Here is a 19,009-nt window from a genome sequence, read left to right on the forward strand (position 1 = left end):
GGTAAAAATATAACAAAATATGCGCATACAAAGATCCAAGAACAAGGACAGTCCATTTAACTCTCTCTCGCCCCTGGACTCAGCCATTCATCACCACCCACCCTAATATCTGTTTTCTGAACAGAAAAGGATCTGGGTGTATTTCTGTGTGAGAAAACAGATTAAAGATAAATAATCTTTCACGAAGCCCACGCTATTTTATCCCGCTGCAGAATGACCCAGCATATGAGTTTTAGCTGTGAGGACCATCACGTTGTGAAAGGCATGGGGTTTGCTGCCCCCTGTTGGGCATTTTCTGAACAGCGGTAAGGCAAACCAGACATCTGCTTAGAATCATTTAAAATCTACTTATCTAGTTGAAAGAAAACTACTTGATGTCATGAAAATAAATGATACATCTATGTACATACGCAATAATAGCTTGTGTATGTATTTATTTTTATTATAATTTTTTTAGGAACTTAAATCAATAAGAAAAGTGATATTGATTCATTACTCACAGAGCCCTTGTATTTCAAGATTACGAGTCAAATCTATAAAAGGAAATAAAAAAAAAGAAAAAGAAAATTAAATTATTACTTGAAAAATTAGAAGATTACATTAAAGTAATAAAAAGGGCTGAACGTTGTACAACTTGTCCTACGGACAGTGACTGACACGGTATTCATAAAAAAAGGTGGCTATTCACAGAGTACTCAGTGCAAACATGTAATTGGAAAGTTGAGTGGAAGGAAAAAGTGTGGCACATGCAACAGCTGTAATAAGAGCTTTGTCGTATCTAAGATAAGAAGTAGAAAAATAACTGAATTGTTCCTCGGTGGTCCAAAGTCATTATTACATTTCTTTTAGAAATCAGGGTCTTGATTAATACTCATGGCTGATTATATACCGTTTTACCTTTTTTAATTTAATTACTGAAATTAATTTACTTTCCAAAACTGCTGTAATATGTGGCACTCAAGCCATTTCTTCAATCTGCAGGTCGGGTAATTGCATTTTCAGCCCTTTAATTAAACAGTGCAATGTTCCCGTATTTATTTACTTGAACAAACATACCTGTTATTAGACTTTTCAAAGACCAAACCCTTAGAGACCTTTGACACTTCCTTTATTTCACTCTGATAACAAGAAGGTACTGATTAAAAGAGCTTTGTTGCAGCTGTGTAGGAGGCCTTTCGTGTATCATCGCCCATTTGTCATCTCAAATTTAGCAGAAGTTGAGTGGGGGATCGAAGCAGGCAGTAATGAGGATTCGTCGCCTCCGCCGCGGTAGCTGTGGTTACGAGCGGTGCATTAATGTATGTAATCTGTTACTATGTCTGTGACAAGGACACGTACTGTGCTAATTAAAGAAACCTTTCTGAGCTCCTCCTTGAGACTTAGGTCATGTCTCATTAAAAAAGGGTCTCAGTTCATAGAAAACCATTCATTACTGGGCATTTGTGATGGTGGGGTTAGCGGAGGGGAATACAATACATATCATCCAGCAGGTACATGATGATAGTGTGAAAAACCAACAAATAAAGCTTGAAATGCTTTATTTCAAAGTACTTGAAATACTTTGTGCTAAGAGGTAGTCAGTAAATTGTAGATTTGACAAGTTTTGTAATACATATACTTGTTTTAAGCATCAAATGAGACTATTTCATTTTAAAATCAAATTTTTATTTCTTTAAATGAGAGGATATCCACCGAAGCAGAGAGAGAGAGAAAAAAAAATCTGTCATGTTAATATTTTACATTTCTAAATACAAAAAATATATAATCCCAAAAAATAAATATGAACCACAGCTCAAAAATGCTTTCATTTTTCACACACTGAATTCAAATTTGTTGTTAAGGGACAACAAATTAACAAAATAAACTAATCCCACTTTAGCAGTTAGCTATCCTTAAGTCAGGACAATCAGCTGGTGTACTGTGCACAGAGGCACAAACACTCAGCAACCTTTGAGTATGGCAGAAAGGCATGTGGTAATAAACTCTCAAAATAAAATTAAAAACCCTTTCTTTTGGCAAAATCAGTTAAAAAAAAAAAACTAAATCTACAAAGAAACATTTGAGTGTGTTTTAGTTAGAATGGTCAGGAAGAAAATTTGTGGTGAAATCTGATTTTATTTTTTAGGGTGTTTTCTGGATAATGACCCAAGATTTGGAAAAATGTAAGCAAACGGCCAGAAATCAATGACTTTCATTTCTGCCATTACCATGAATGCCCCTTATACACAATGCATCATACCTGATCTGCATTAGACAAATTAAGTAACTGGCCGTCAACTCTTGGAAATCTGGTTTGACGTGTAGAAGATCATGTACAAAAATAACTTTCTGATTGCTTTCCCTAGACTCTCTTTTGCCAGACTTTGGATAATCAAGATCTAGGGCTTTTTGTAGCTGTTCTATAAATGGAGATGCACTTCTATACCAGCATTAGCAGATCCTGTCCAACAAAAAAAAAAAAAAAAAAAAAAAAAAAAAAAGCAACACAGAAAAACTTAAAATGTATTATTAAAGCATGTGTAAATATTGTCAAAGCATTGCTGTACATTCCTTTGTACTTTTGGTGAAATGGAGGGGAGCACTGTCAAAAAGACAGCCTTCTTCTTCCGACCTCGGCTCTTATAAAAATGAACATTTCTTTTCGCGAGGCAACAAAAGTACAATTGTGCTTATAAGATTCCAGGTGCAACCACAACGAAAATGACCCTCTAAACCTTATGCCAGGCGGACATACTTTTAAAACGTGTAATGTTTGTTCCACCATGATCACTTCTGATAAATATTAATGTGCATCTTATGATTTCTAGGAAGATGACACCGACGTTGGAATGGAAACAAATAAGACTAAATCTACCAGAGAACGATGGTCACAGATTAATCCTCCTGTTGTTATAAAATACTACCATCTTGAATGAGCTCTTCTTTTGGTTGTAGAAGTGATCTTTCCTGCATAACTAGTATAAATTATGAAACGCTGCGTGACAATGATTCATCATTGCAAAAAAACAAACAAAAAAAAAACACAGGCTGCAGTTTGTCTACCTAAAACCAACAGGTGGCTTTCTGTGCCTTTCAAAAGTATTCATACCCCATGAACCTTACCACACCTAGGTGTTTTATTTTTCCATAATCACCAATTTATTGGAATTTTGTGCTATAGACCAACATAAAGTAGTGCATCTTTTTAAAGAATGTGATTTTTTTTTTTTTAAAGAAGTGATTTCAGTATAAATCCAGTTGTTCTGTGAAGGCCTCGGAGGTTTTTCTTTTTTTAAATACAAGATTGGTGAGCAAACTCCATCATGAAGACAAGACACATCAGGTCAGGGTGAAAGTTGAAGGAAACGTTCGATTATAAAACAATTTGCTAAGCCTTGAACAAGCACGGCGAATCACAATATTCTGCGTCGAACAACTCCGATAATTATTAACAATCCAGTTTCTAAGAGTGCATTTGTACACGCAAACTGAATGGACAAGTGAGCATAATTAATAATTATCTGATTTTCAAAACACAAATCCCTTTAGTATTGTGGGACATTCTGGATTACAGGTGGACAAGTAAAAAAAAAAAAAAAACACACTCAACTAGCAATAAATTGTTACGCAAACGCCACCTGCAGTGCTGCTGAGTGCGAACATGTTTGATTCAAGCGTAAAGTACTCAAGTTTACATTATTAGTTGCAATCTCTTTGCCATCTTGTGAAAATGCTTAAGTAGTGGTGACCACAGGTACTAGCTGATGGGCCACATGTAGGGTCTGTTATTAAACCTTAAAGTCTATCTTCATTACTGTTAAGTCATTATTTGTTCCTCAATAAAATATTGTAATTGTTTTATTGCCTGGCACTAAATGGAAAGGACAACTGCACACCAACTACGGCACTTCTGACTAAACCGACAGCGTGGGTAAGACAAACCTTAATCTGAGAAGCAGCCAAGAGGCCCATGCCAACTCTGGAGGAACTTCCAGAAGTACTGAAACCTTTGGTGTGTGCTTATTTTTATTTTTTTACATATAATATGTAGCTGATTGCAATACATTTGTGCTGTTTGGTTGTACAAATGCACCACTCAAAGTAACCAGAGTATAGTAGGGTAACCGTTTTAGAGCAATGCATGCAGTTAGAGATTTATAGCCAAAAAGCAATGTCATGAATTTTTGATCATCAGGTCTTTTGTTATTGTTTTAAATGCCAGACCTAAAATATTAGGTCCACAGCACCCATCCCTAAAGCACCTTCAGATATTTTTATTTGCAAAACAAAAAAATAAGAACATATTTGTTATTCATTTTTACGTCGATGGAGTACTTTATGTTGTTCTATCACAAAAGCAACAATAAAAAAAAAAAAAAAAAAAAAACCACTGAAAATACCTTGGTTGTTATGTGACAAAATGTCCAACAGGTATGAATATTTTTGCAAGGAACTTTATGTCTATGATCAGAAAAATGTAGCTATTATAAGGCAGCAAAGCGATTCTTACACCCAGCTCATCGAATTAAGTCTTACTGAGATCTGGAGAAAGCAAAATCAAGTGACAAAAATGAACCCGTGGGACGTATAATGTTCAAGAAAAATCCCGCAACAATCAGGTCTGTTCACAAGCTACAAAGTGTGAGAGGAAAATTCAAGCCCACGAGGGATAAGCCTAAAATATGATCCGAGACGATCCTGAAGTCTGTTGGAATGCTATCATAACAAACCCTATGTTCTATGGCCTGACTAAATTGAATTCTAGTAGATAACATTGAAAGTCTTACCCACGTTAACATCCCCCCCTCCCCTGATCCCCTAGACAAAATATGAAAGCAAGAGAGCAGTCTAAGACATATCCTCCCTGAGACCGGTCCATTTACTCACACCTGTCAGAACCCTACTGTAAGACTAAACACTTCACAACGACTGGCCCAAAACTGGCGTTTGGTGCCACTTCAGCATCTCTACGATTTTCATGTACAATTTAACGAGGACACACAAGAACCCACAATCAGTCGCGTGCACTTTAAGGCTCTCAGAGCAGTTGGTGAACCAGATTGGTCGGAAAATAAGTGGAGTATAGAATGTTTTGAGTAGATCACAGTTATCAAAGTTGTTATTGCTCAACTGACAGATGAACTGCTCCTATAGATACTGCCATCCACCCACAGATGTGTACAGCTGTGATATGTGTTGCAATGACTGGAGATGGGAGAGGAAGAGCCGAACGAAACGACCGGCGACACGTTTTCAGTCCTTTGGCGTCTCAGAGGGCAGCGTCATTTCATCTGGGGTCTCTGAGCTGGCCTCGGCTTTGCAGGCTATAGAAGTGGGCCTCCCTGAGGATGCGGTTGATCTGCAGGTACGACAGCTGATTTGTGGGGCCGCCCAGCTCCGACGAGAAGCCGGAGCTGGAGGGGCTGCAGGGGCCCAAAGCGCACCGACTCCCAGCTGCATGTTCGGGACTGCTGATGTTGCTGCTGCTCTCGCTGTTGGATGTCTGTTCGATAAATGACAAGAGCCTGTAAGTTGATGCCTCCGACGGTTAACGCGAAATGAGAAATCACAGAGTCATAAAGAAAGAGTACCTCTGAGTCCCAAGCATCCCGACCTGGCTCAGGGGAGAGAGGATGAGCGCTGCTCTGCCTTTTGGCTTGAGGCACCAGGCGGCTACTCTCCTCATCACCACCGCTGTGCTGTCGCTTCCTGCATCAAAGACGGATATTTCTCTTTGTTACAAACATTTCAAGTTAACAACAGTGCTTGGGGATCTAAGAATTCAACGGGCAAGCAATGTTCAAGTCTTCTCAGTTCAATCAATCAAGTTTATTTGTTATAGCACATTTCGGCAACAAGGCAGTTCAAAGTTATTTACATCATAAAAATACAAAGTTGCAGAACACACCACGCAGTCGACAGTTGAGAAAACCAGTGAACATGACATTTTGTCAGGTGCCATCAGAACATATCAAAACGTTGGTCGGCTTTTCATATATTATGGCTCCAAAGCAACTCTTGAGTTTTTAGTCAAGTTTAAAGGAACTCAGTGTTTCAGCTGAATCTGAATGCTGCTTCTCTATGTTTGGTTCTGGTTCTGGGGATGGAGAGCAGATTGGAACTTACACTGACCCAAGGGTATACTATGTTATGTCATAGCCAACACAATCTGTTTTCTGAGATTTTACAAGACAGACCAACACAAAGTAGTGGAACAAAATTCTTTAACTTAAGTGGTTTAAGTTAAAGTGGTTTTAACTTAAACCACTTAAACTAATGGTTTAAGTTAAAACCATTAGTTTTAACTTAAAACTAATGGTTTTTAAGTTGTTTCACAACAACAGCAAAACAAATAAAAGCCCTCTTTACTTGGATACCCCTAAATAAAGTCCAATGCAATCAGCAACCTGTAGAAGTCACTGGACTGGTGAACAGCCGCCCAAATTTATGTCATCCTGAAGGAGCTGCAGAGAGCCACAGCTCATGTGGAAAAAAATCTGCATAATGCACAACTATTTGTCACGCACTGCACAGATCTAGTTTAAAAGAATGTGGCAAGAACAAAGCCATTGCTGAAAGAATGCCACAGGAAGTCCCATTTGCAGTTCGCCACAACCCATGGAGGGGACCCAACAACCACATAGAGGAGGGCGGTGTATGTAGATAAGACCTGATGCTAAAAATTATGATAGGTAGAAAACTAATCCTGCATATAAACCTGCACACACCACCCCTACATGGTGAAACACAGTGGTGGCAGCATTCTTCATCAGGAAAAAGGGACCTGGTAAAAGTTAATAGTGAAAATGGATGAAGTTCTATAGAAGAAAATCCTTGAAGAAAACATTTTGGATGCTGAAAGTAAATTAAACTGGAGAAGATTGCTCTTTCAGCTGGAAAGCAACCCTAAAAAAACCATGCTGGGGTCAAATTTGGGACAAATGGGCTTAAAAGTAATTTTTGCAAGAATATATAAAGACAGAAAGTGAACCAATCTTAAACAGTCATAGAAAAAGGATGCAAATATCTGTCCAGTATTTTAGGTGTAAATATATAGTCCAGGGGTGTCCAAAGTTGGTCCTCGAGGTCCGGCATCCTGCATGTTTTAGTTCTCTCCCTGGTTTTACACACCTGCATCAAATGATGGCTCATTAGAAGGCCTAAGCAGAACACTGACTTGCTGAGGAGGTTGTTACAACCACTAGGGAGAGAACTAAAAGATGCAGGATGCCGGCCCTCGAGGACCGACTTTGGACACCCCTGATATAGTCAAACTGAAACTGAATGTTTCATATTAAAGAATAATTTCAAGTGAGAATCTGTGGAAGGACTGGACAAGTAATATTCGCAGACACTCCCCAGTCTGTCTGAGAGATTGGGGTGCTTTCCAAAGAAGAACCATGAATCCTTTAGCGTATACAACACAATTACGCACTGATTTTCGTTTGTGGGTGTAAATACGACAAAATGTGAAAAAGTTAAGCGTTTGTAAAATACAGTAGATATACATAAAAAATAGACTAAAAAAAAGAAAAACTGACCAATATAACAAAAGACTGCCGCGAAGAGACACTGAAACCTAAATTGTCACATAAATGGCTAGACAAGCTAATGTGAGCATTACTTAATATAGTAGCGGTACCAGAAAATGACATATTAACTATATTACTGCCATAACAACGTTATGTTTGGTGTACCAGCGTATAGACAACCGCTGCTCTTTTTTTAGCATAATCTACGATTTTAAAATGGCTACTGCGAGGCGTGAATGATCAATGCACAATGTTTTAAATAATCCCATGTTATTAATACTAAAGTGCAGAATGAACTCACCTGTTGTCAGTCAACATATGATAACACTTTTTCCACCTGGAGGAGCTTCTACCGTAGTTTGTTTAAATCCGAAAGAATTATTCGGCTTTTTAGTTACCGTCTCAAGATGTCTGTTGATGGCCTATGGCTTTGCTTAAGCTAACTTTCCCAAACTAATTAATTACGCTGAATAAAGGCGGAATACAATGGTCCATGTTGGCAACGCGGTCACATTAATAAGCTACAGTTTTAAGCCACACAATCAAGCATAAGCAGCGTTGAATAGGAAATAAACACCAAAAATGTTCGCTAGCTGGTTAACAATTCCTCTCAGGCGCTTTGTCATTGGTTACAAGCTAACGCTAACGTCATAGCGAGCTAACGTATTTTTCTATATTAGCAATGTTTTCTCAGCATTTCATGTCAGCGTTATCTAATGCAAAAGTCCCACACGATACTGCTAACTTAACTTAAAATGTCGATATATGACAAGAGCCGATATATGTCCTAGACCTTAGCTCAGACTAGCTAGCTCTCGAACATACAGCCAACCGCAACTGTTGTGTTTACAACTCACTGCGGCTGCGCAGGGACTACTGAGTTGTCCGTGTCCGAGCAGATTCAGTCTGCTAACTCTTTTACATGAACGAGAAGAGCGGGAATCCGCCTGAGAGGAGGTTATTTTTGTATAAATATTATGATATCCGTGAAGCTGTTTTTGTATACTACATATGAACGTTTGTGAGCACTCTGTTTTTGATCGACTTTGACATTGCAAAAATTTGATAAGTCGATATTACAACTACAGAGTCGTTTTGATAGCGTTCATTGATGGAAATAGCCAAAAATGTAGGATCCAGAAAAAAATATGAAAACTACATCGTGGTTATCGTGGTGCTTTTACTGTTTGAGGGTTTTCTTTCTAGTTTTTACATGATTTCTTTTCTGTTTTACTGCAACAAATGTAACAAGTTCAAAATAGATTATTAATCTCTTACAAGATCACACCTACATTGAATTTTATTTAATATAGGTATTATTAAATCAGATATTTGCATTTGTGTCTCTTGGCCTAGACTCCTTTGAAAAAGAGATTTTTAATCTTAATGGTGTTTTCATCCTAGTAAAATTTAGATTGAAGTTCACAGGGTGTTTAAGATTATTATTATGTTCTTACTTTTACCTACAATCTCAACCAGATATTTTAGCCTGAAGCACATAGACATTAAGGAAGTATACCAAATGATGCTGTTTGGAAATGTGTCTTAGTTAAGTTTAAAAAATAAATCAAATTAATAAATTACAAAATAAATAATTTAAAATTGAATTTATTTACTAAAACCATATAGAAATATATAACCTCTTTCTTGCCTCGTCCTTCTGGGCTGAAAGGCATCACACTTGTATTTATTTTTATTTTTATTTTTTGTGACGTCTTTAATGATTTGTATCAAGAGGCAGGCCTAATTAGCAGATAAATTCATCCACTATAGTAAAGGAACCATGAAATTACAATGGTAACACTTAAAATACACACCTTTATAGAATTTCTAAAATGCTGCAAAATGTTATTTAATTATTTATCCATTCCGTTGATTATGAACATCCCATTCATTTATTTACAGTTTGATTTGACATATTTGTCATTTTATTTTATTTTTCAGTTTCATTTATCTTTCACAATCTGGCACTTCAGGCGCTCCATAATTCCAGCCAGCCAATAGTTAAAAAAAAAAAAAAAAAAAAAAGAAAAAGAAAAAAGAAAAAAACACGCCTCCACCAATGACTCAAGCGTAGGACGGAGGTGAGATTAACAGGGATTCTCAGCGGCAGCAGATTTGCGTTGTCTGAAGGGAATCGACCGCGATGGGAAGCAGCGATTCAAAGCTAAATTTCAGGAAAGCGGTGATCCAGCTCACGACCAAAACGCAGGTATACATATATATATATATATGTGCTTCAGTGGAACAAATTATTACAAATTATTACAGCAAGAGCGCACCGATGAGCATCACCGCGTAGTTGAGAAAGCGGCTCCGAAATAGCAGCAAAACAAAATTAACCTCCGCCTGCAAGCAGACTTATAAAACACAACCTTTTATTTCGCAAAATTATGAGATAAGATTATAATGTCATTGTGAAGCTGTAGATTAAAAGCGCCGTAAAAATGCGTGGTACATATCACAAATTGGAAACAATTGGGAAACAAATAACCATAACCGTGTTGTCCTGGCGTTAACCTACATATTCCGCGTTTGACGATAATTACTGGTGGCGTTCAGCAAAAAAAAAAAAACAAAAAAAAAAAAACATAGCTGATGACGTAATTCCGGGAATAAACACGTTTGCAGATGCGGCAGGTGGAGGCTGAGGTTGGTGCGCAGCAGAAAGCTCCCACTGTTGCTAGAACAACCATCAGTGTTTACATTGCCATTAAGATAATGGATATTTGTGTACCATCAGGTTAGATAAGTAGATTTATCAAATAAAAATGAGTAAACAGTGTGTTTGACTCTTGCGTCTAAAATCTGATTCATCTGGTGAATCTGTCGACTGAATGTGTCCGTGTTTTTCCTCAGCCGGTGGAAGCCACAGAGGATGCCTTCTGGGACCAGTTCTGGGCAGACACCACCATCACAGTCCAGGATGTTTTTGCTCTGGTGCCAGCTGCAGAGATAAGAGCTGTTCGAGAGGAGTCGCCGTCAAACCTGGCAACCCTCTGCTATAAGGTATACACACAGAAAGGACATAAAACATATAAGAATATGAGGATATCCCTACGTTGAAGTGAAATTGTAACATTATTGTAGCAGTGCGGGATTTTTTTTTTCTTCTTCTTCTTGTTTTGGAAGCCCACTTAGATGTGGGAATAATGAGTCAACTCCCCTTCCTTTTTCTCTGCTTCCTGTCTCTCTTATTTCCAGCTTCCATTTGAAGCTGCATATCTGAAACAAAACAGACACACACAGGCGTGCAGCGTAATTAAATAAAGTGCAAGGAGACCAGAGTCCTCAAAGCAAAGCTTGTTACCAGGGTTTGTTATCTGCTTTAGACAAAAGCTCTGGCACACTCTTGATAATGCAGACTTTTTTTTTTCAGTAATTGTCTGCAAAAACAAAAACAGTGCTCCTTATATAAGCAAAATGTTCTAGATTTATAGCTTACATTATACATTTTGCACCCGAAATCCATTTGAAGCAAGAGTAAAACTGGCCGGAAATACACAGTGTCAAAATGTCTCGTTTGTTTTTGTTTTTTTGTCCAGGCGGTGGAGAAGCTGGTGCAGGGAGCAGAGTCCGGCTGTCCCACCGACCGGGAGAAGCAGGTGATTCTGAACTGCACTCGCATCCTGACCCGGATTCTTCCCTACATCTTCGAGGACCAAGACTGGAGAGGGTTCTTCTGGTCAACGGTGCCTGGTGCAGGACATGCTGGGGTGAGTGGCAACAGAGAATATTCTTGATAATGTTTAACAGGTTATAGTTGCTCATTTCCATTTTAACCTTGACGTGTTACCATTTGTTTTTGTTTGTTCTTGTGTTTTTTTTAAGCTATATTTATTTCAGTCAAAAGAAATAATCCTCTAAAGAGAAAAATATAAGCTTTTGCTTACATCACTTTATGAACAAAGAAAATGTTCCAACTATGAGTTAATTTAGATAGAGAGACATCCTGGTAATAACTGCTGCTTGAGGGGATTCCCATCAGCTCAGTGGGGGGGTCATGTGGTTCAGAATGAATCCATATCCATCTTTTATGGCAAAGCCAACCTAATATAATTCAGATGCATTTCGCACTTGAATTTAGTGTCCGATGTGATCAAATCACCCAGGTAAGATGCTAGTGCACCCTGTCTATAGGGCCTCTTTTTGGTTATGGTCTGCAAATCTCATAAGGGATGCCGGGGGCAGTTGCTTTTTGTGGCCCGTTTAGGTTTTTAAAGCTGCTTCTTTCCAGCTGTAATACACAATTCTTGACCCTTTCCTTGCACCAATCTGCATGAGAATAACATAGCAAAGCAGTTTCCTTTTGTTAAAGTTTTAGGAGCTCTTCTCTATTTTAGATTACATTAAATAATTTACTTTGGCAAACAGCGCAAAGCTCTGACATGCAAATGAAGCTTCTCGCGGCCACCTTTTTTTTCCAGACAGATGAGCTGGACGACGATGACGGAGCCCGACCACTGGCTGAGTCGCTGCTCTTGGCGATCGCCGACCTGCTCTTCTGCCCTGACTTCACTGTGCACAGCCACAGAAGAGGCCCTGTGAGTACCTAATGTCCCAAACACTGTGCAATTTAATTTAAAATGCCTTTCATTTTGTCATCTTCCCAGCAGCAGCAATAGCAGTGTCAGGAATAGTTTAATAGTTTCTGTCTCTTCCGAGCCTCACTCTAACCTTGTCTCACGACTGAAAGGTAAGAGCTATTTTCGTAGCACCGTTTCCTCCTTCCTGATCCGAAGTCGCCTCACCAACCTGTCCCTCGAGTTTTGCTGGAAGCAGAATGCAGAGATAGTGACAAGTTTCTCTGCCGGTCGCACCAGGAAGACGTCAACTTTCCACTTTCAGAATGTAAAGAATGTCTAGCCAGGCAACCGGCATAAATGTGCAGTGCTTTTAAAAAAAAAATAAAAAATTATTTCACATGTTGACTGTAAACTGAAATGTAGAACAACTATCTTTTAAAGAAGGAGAAATTGAGGCTTTCCTTTCCAAAGATCGAGACCAACACATTATATGTTCCTTGGAGTGAACTGGTGTATGTCTACTAAAGGGCTTTTTTTTTAATGCCATGTTTCTCGTATAGGCATTAGCAATGTTTAAAGAAATTCAAGTTGAAGTGTTTGTTGTGACTATTTCCAGGACTCGGTGGAGAACATGCAGTCTTTAGACAGCTGTGAGTACATCTGGGAGGCTGGGGTGGGATTTGCACAGTCCCCGCCTCTTAACTACATCCATGACCTCAACAGGTCAGTTTGGTTTACATTTCTGCTCCTGACAACACATAAATCACAGAATAAGAATTATTTTCCCCTTACTGTCACTCGATAATCCATATATATATATATATATATATATATATATATATATATATATATATACTTTAACCTTCAGGGCAGAGCTGCTGAGATTGTTACTAACCTGCTTCTCAGAGGCCATGTACCTGCCTCCTTCACCCGACAACAGCGTCCTCAACCCCTGGGTCACATTCTTCTGCTCCACAGAGAATAGGTAACTGGCTTTTATGGGATCGTCCACCTACGGTTGGGTACCTTTTTAAATTGAATAATTAATTTATTTAAATTCCACAAGGGAAACTCAAGTTATAGACTCATCACATTCAGTGTGATGTATATTTCATGTGTTGTGATTTTTAACTTTGGTACTCGTGTCTTATAGCTAATAAAACCCAAATTCAATTTATTTCAAACTTAAATTCTTGAATGAAGTCAATCGGAAAAGTCCTGTGACGAAACTGGTGACCTGTCAATGTGTACAAAACATTTTTTTTTTTCCACATTTCACAGTTATTGTTTGTTCACATCATTTTGTCAACATGTTGACATGGACGAGTTTTCCTTTTCCTTCTGTACTTAACACAGCTGGCAAATAGAACATGCGCAGAAAGTGTTTACTGAGATTCATTTTTTAACACTCTTTTTATGTTTTTTTTTTTTCTCGTTTAGACACGCTCTTCCTCTGTTCACATCTCTCCTCAATGTGGTCTGTGCTTATGATCCCGTGGGCTACGGCATCCCCTACAACCACCTCCTATTTGCGGACTACCGGGAGCAGCTGGTGGAGCAGGCTGTGCAGATTCTTATTGTGACGCTGGAGCACGATGGAGGAGCTCCCCGACCTGCCGCTTCGTCATCCAGCATAGAGGAGCTAGAGGTACAACATGAGAGCAACAAAGGCTGACGAACCTGTCGACAATGTTTCGTTTTATGTCTTTATGTGAGAAAAATAAAATAAAATCTTGATCTGTCTGCAGAATGCTGGCCCTGAAAACCTCTTTGTCAATTACTTGTCAAGGATTCACAGAGAGGAGGTTTGTTTTTTTAAAAGAATAAACAATTTTGGTCAATTTCTTTCTTGTACTAAAAGTTATCTTTGCACTCCTCCATCGGTAGGACTTTGACTTTGTGCTGAAGGGGCTCGCTCGGCTACTGACCAATCCTCTGGCTCAGACGTACCTGCCCCACTCCACCAAGAAAATTCAATTCCACCAAGAACTGCTGGTGCTTTTCTGGAAACTCTGCGACTTCAATAAGGTTGAAGAGCACTCAAATAAAGTCAAGCATTAGTGGAATCTCTTTTTTTTTGCTTTGTTTTGTTAAGTAAAACACTTTTACTGTATGATTCACTCGACAGAAATTCTTGTTTTTCGTCCTGAAGAGCAGTGATGTGCTGGATGTTCTCGTTCCAATTCTCTATTACCTGAACGATGCCAGGGCAGATCAATGTAAGTTTGGCCAACACCAAGTAATGCATTACAGTATGTGTGATGGTATATGGTTTGCTTTTCTTGCTTCTTTTTTTTTTTTTTTACACCAAAAACAATAACAAATCCTTTCCCTTCTGCGGCAACAGAAGGGATATATGCTTTCATAGTTTAGATAAAAGCATATTCGTATGTCAAATGCCTCGACTTCTTTAGCATCTTGTGTTCTGGTTGCAGCTCGTGTTGGACTCATGCACATCGGCGTGTTTATTTTGCTCCTGCTGAGCGGGGAGAGAAACTTTGGCGTGCGCTTGAATAAGCCGTATTCTCTCCATGTCCCAATGGACATCCCGGTGTTCACAGGGACGCACGCAGACCTGCTGATAGTGGTGAGACGGGATTCTGCTTACTGACAGCTAACAATTACTGCTGATTGGAGTCACGTGAAGTCTCGTCGTTTCTGTTTTGTTTTCCAGGTTTTTCACAAAATCATCACCACAGGACACCAGCGCCTCCAACCTCTTTTCGACTGCCTGCTCACTATTATTGTAAATGGTAAGGTGGCATCTCTCTTTATTTATTTTTTATTTTTTGCTGAAATCCTATAACATTTAAATCTTTTAGGCTCAAGGTCATAGGAATTCTCCAAGTATTGCATCAGCTCTTCTTCTTGTTGCTAACAGTTTCCCCCTACCTGAAGAGCCTGTCCATGGTAGCAGCCAATAAACTACTCCACCTGCTGGAGGCTTTCTCCACCACCTGGTTTCTGTTCTCTACCGTTCAGAACCACCACCTTGTCTTCTTCCTTCTTGAGGCTTTCAACAACATTATCCAGTACCAGTTTGATGGTAAGCTGGATCCGCTCTGCGCCTGCGTGTTGCTGAGATGCTTTAATTTTGCACAACACATTTATATAATCATTTTTATCTCTCTGGCCAGGAAACTGCAATCTTGTCTATGCCATCATCCGCAAGCGCAACGTGTTCCACCAGCTGGCCAATCTGCCCTCTGACCCCGCTACAATCCAAAAGGCTTTGCAGAGGAAGAAGAAGTCACCAGATGTGATTTCCCGCACAAGCTCCCAAGAGACTGTGTCCATGGAGGGCTCCCACCCGGCGGTGCCAGCAGAACCGGGCACGCTGAAGGCCAGCCTGGTCGCTATGCCAGGTACTTTCAGTCGTTACACAATCAATATAAAAGCTTCCATGGTTTTATGGAGAGCAAACACTCCTCTTGGACCTGAAATAGTTAAATGTTTTATGAACCACTTTTTTGTTGCAGCTATGCTCGTAAAGAAGTTCCTCTTTTTTTTTAAGGCTCACTGTTTTCCCTGTTGAGCTAGAACATCAGCTGCTGTTCAGAGGCCTCAGTCATCCTATGTGTTGCATAACGCAACAATTTTTAAACCGTATGACATATCAGGATTCAGATATATTTGTGAAACATGGAGATCTGAAACTGTTATTTTTTTGTTTCTTTTGTTTTTGTTTGTTTTTGTTTTACAAAGGCTTCAATATATGAACCCAAATTTAAATTTTTACTGAACTGCAGAATTTCAAACGTTTTGTGGATGATAAACTGTTGAACAGATATCAGATGGTGATTGGTATGTGTCACCTCTTGCAAAAAGTTACAAAAAGTTTTATGTACAAAAATATGTAAGACAATCAATCCAGTTAATATAGATGGATCTAAATGTAGCTGCATGAATTGCAGCACCATTCTATTTAACAAAGTGGGTTGACATGCATATGCTTTTTAATTACACCTATTTTAGCTTCAAGCTACTAAGAGCTAATACTATAGATATGAAACACATCTATTGCTTATAAAATATAGATTATACCGTGCAGTAAAGTTTGTCTTGAAATGAAGCCTCATCTGTAGGATCTCCTTTTTATATCTTCGATCTGCATTAGCGGATCTCCTTGCAGCGGCCTAAAATAGCAATCACATTCTTGAAGATTACATTTTATTTTCAAATTTAAAAAGCCCAAAACGCTTTCTGTTTAGTTGGTTCCCAATACTGCATTCAGTTGAACTAAAAAGACAGAAGATCTTTGGAAAGTTGGAGCTACCAAAGCTGCTCTGTCTTGAATATCCAATATAAGGCAACTATATTTATTAGTACTTTTTTCACAGTCCGTATCTCATTAGACCATTTTAAACATGTTGCATTAATGTCTGAAACCATGTAATGAAAAGAAATGCAGTAACAGCTGGTATTACTGTAAGTAGCTTACTCCAAAACAACTGATTCTACAGTGTTTTTGGCCTGTTCCACCTCATTGATTATTGTTATGTCATCGACTTCTTTCAGGCATAGATAAGTTGACTGAGAAGTCACAGGTATCCGAGGACGGGACCATGGTGTCGATCCCAAAGTTAGACTCTCCACAGACGGTCCACTCAGATCAGAGTGCAGCCGCTGGGACCAGTGACACAGAGTCAAACTCGGGCAGAGACAATGAGGTAGGTGCTTTGTTATTGTCTCCATGTGTTGTCCACAAATTTAACGTCAAATTTGTTGATATTTTTCTTGGTGTTATCAGGATGTTTTCTACACTGAAGCAGAGATGGAAAGAAGGCGTTTGTCAAGTGCCTCTTCGACTTCGTTATGGACTCCTACCCCAGAATGGGTGAGCAAACTGTAAAACCTTGGTTATTAGATAAACTTTTATTTTTTTTCAACAGTGTAAACAAATCATTATTTCCTTTTATCCCAGATCCTATCTTGGAAATGCAAGTTGCCGCTTCAGACTATCATGCGTCTTCTACAAGTACTAGTTCCCCAGGTGGAAAAGATCTGCATTGACAAGTTGGTTTCATGTCCTGAAATGGAAAAGCCTTGTTGAACTTTTTGATAAATATTGTCAGAAAAAAAAAAAAAGAAAAAAACACATTCCGTTTCTCTCCAGGGGTCTAACAGATGAATCAGAGATCCTGAAGTTCCTTCAGCATGGCACGTTAGTGGGCCTGTTGCCGGTTCCTCACCCCATCCTCATCAGAAAGTATCAGGCCAACGCCGGCACCGCTATGTGGTTTCGTACTTACATGTGGGGAGTTGTTTACTTGCGGTAAGTCAGGCATGACTGTAACTCAGTTATGATACAAAGAATATTAAGGAAACCAGGCAAGGCTTAAAATGTTTTGATAACAGCATACAATTAGCTGTTTAAATTTTTGAAAATCTGAATCTCTTGAGTTTGAAGAATTAACATGACTTGTATAATAGCCATGTGAATCAAATATGATGTGGACGCTTTTAACTCTGACTGAATGGTTTGTTGCCAAATTATTTTTGAAGTTGTGCTGTGTTTCTCTTTCTGGAGACGTGTGCCATAACAAAAACCATAGGCTTTCGGTGAAGAAAAGTCTCTGCCATCCATGATTTAACATCTAAATTACAAGTCAAAGTGTATGGATGATCTTGGGGTCATAAGGAAACACTTAGCTGTGAAAATGATTGAATTGTCTCCTGTTGACACCACACAATGGTTAGCATGTAAAAAGAAAGCTGTGTCGGCCCAAATACTGAGCCATGTGGGATTCCCTTCTATTTGTAAAATGATGCCAAAGAATAATTTCTTGATTTAATTAATTTTCTATTAGGATCTACCACCTCTGCTGATTAAACAATTTTTTATCTGTGTCAATTTATTTTTTGCAGCAATGTGGATCCTCCCATCTGGTATGACACTGACGTGCGCCTTTTTGAGATCCAGAGGATGTAGGCTTAACCATTTGATGACTGAAAAATGAACTGCTCTTATTCTAGAAGTATCTGCTGGTTTCCTGGAGAAAAACAAAAAACAAAAAAAAACTCACTGTGTTAGACCTGTCTTCTAATTATTATGCTTGCACCAAACACTTTCTGATCTGGAAAGATTAAAGATGTATGAAGTATCATCAATGTCCATAAACAACTATGTTTGAACATTTCTTTGAGACTTTGAGACAGCAGAATGTCTGTTAAAGCACTGAGAAGAATGAAGCGTTTTCAAAAAGCAAAGAAGTGTAACAGAAATATTTAACTTTTTGTCATATTTATTATAGAGGATGTGGTGCTTTCCAGCAAAGGCATGTAAATTATCTTGGATGACACTGTGTTAGTATTTCCAATTATTTATTGTATTTCCTATGCTTTACAGTGAACTTGCACTTCTCTGACTTGTCTGTTCAGTTTGTGGTTTAATGTGATGTTTCAGATATGGAGATGTTTTTATGTATATGACCAAGAGGTTTATTTTAGACTTTTTGTTTTGACTTCTTGCTTTGATTTGTGAACCTTGCAGTGCTTGACTTTAAAACTGTATTTTCTTGAATTGTCCTGAAAATATATATTACTATGGCTCTGTGAACTATGTGTTGCTGTTGGTATGTGTTGCAGAAAAATGCTTTAGCGTGTCCTCAGATATATGAACTGTGTACATATGAGCTCATAATAACCTTGAGCTATTGTTTAACAAATGAATGGGGAAGTTCCATGTTAGCCACTAGATGGAGCCACAATACCTTTGGCCACATAGTTCAGACATTGTTTGAGTTTGACCAGTTTATGACATAACTCGGATTGTTCTGATTGTAGGGCAAAGACAGTAGGAACCACAGGGTTACATATACATTTTCCTATTAGACTTTTTTACTTCACAGCCTTACCCTTCTGCGCCTCTATTATGCTTTTTGTTCCTTGCTTCCCTCTATAGTATAGTCACATATTTTTCATATGTGCATCTATTAAAGTTTTAGCAAAGGTCTTGCATGTTTTCCCCCA

The 19,009-nt window shown here is 38.6% G+C and overlaps 2 protein-coding genes across 2 annotated transcripts; one reads left to right on the plus strand and one right to left on the minus strand.

Moving 5' to 3' along the window:
- Positions 1 to 1,643: 1,643 nt before the first annotated feature.
- Positions 1,644 to 8,385, minus strand: LOC145552566 (protein VCF1). Its single transcript, XM_081610064.1, has 3 exons — positions 7,813 to 8,385; positions 5,571 to 5,688; positions 1,644 to 5,482 (listed from the first exon to the last, which is right to left on the minus strand). Exons 1-3 carry the CDS (start codon positions 7,827 to 7,829, stop codon positions 5,267 to 5,269), a joined length of 351 nt encoding a protein of 116 aa, XP_081466190.1. The 5' UTR covers positions 7,830 to 8,385; the 3' UTR covers positions 1,644 to 5,266.
- Positions 8,386 to 9,563: 1,178 nt separating this feature from the next.
- Positions 9,564 to 18,596, plus strand: hid1a (HID1 domain containing a). Its single transcript, XM_008416189.3, has 19 exons — positions 9,564 to 9,723; positions 10,371 to 10,520; positions 11,057 to 11,227; positions 11,939 to 12,055; positions 12,654 to 12,760; positions 12,906 to 13,022; positions 13,478 to 13,685; positions 13,786 to 13,842; positions 13,925 to 14,065; positions 14,166 to 14,256; positions 14,473 to 14,624; positions 14,712 to 14,790; positions 14,919 to 15,083; positions 15,175 to 15,402; positions 16,556 to 16,707; positions 16,788 to 16,874; positions 16,962 to 17,053; positions 17,154 to 17,312; positions 17,906 to 18,596. The coding sequence occupies exons 1-19, from the start codon at positions 9,658 to 9,660 to the stop codon at positions 17,967 to 17,969; spliced, it is 2,403 nt and encodes an 800-aa protein (XP_008414411.1). The 5' UTR covers positions 9,564 to 9,657; the 3' UTR covers positions 17,970 to 18,596.
- Positions 18,597 to 19,009: the final 413 nt, after the last annotated feature.

The sequence above is a fragment of the Poecilia reticulata genome, chromosome 8 (assembly GCF_904066995.2).
Source record: "Poecilia reticulata chromosome 8, P_reticulata-male-v2, whole genome shotgun sequence".
In the NCBI taxonomy this organism is placed as follows: Eukaryota; Metazoa; Chordata; class Actinopteri; order Cyprinodontiformes; family Poeciliidae; genus Poecilia; species Poecilia reticulata.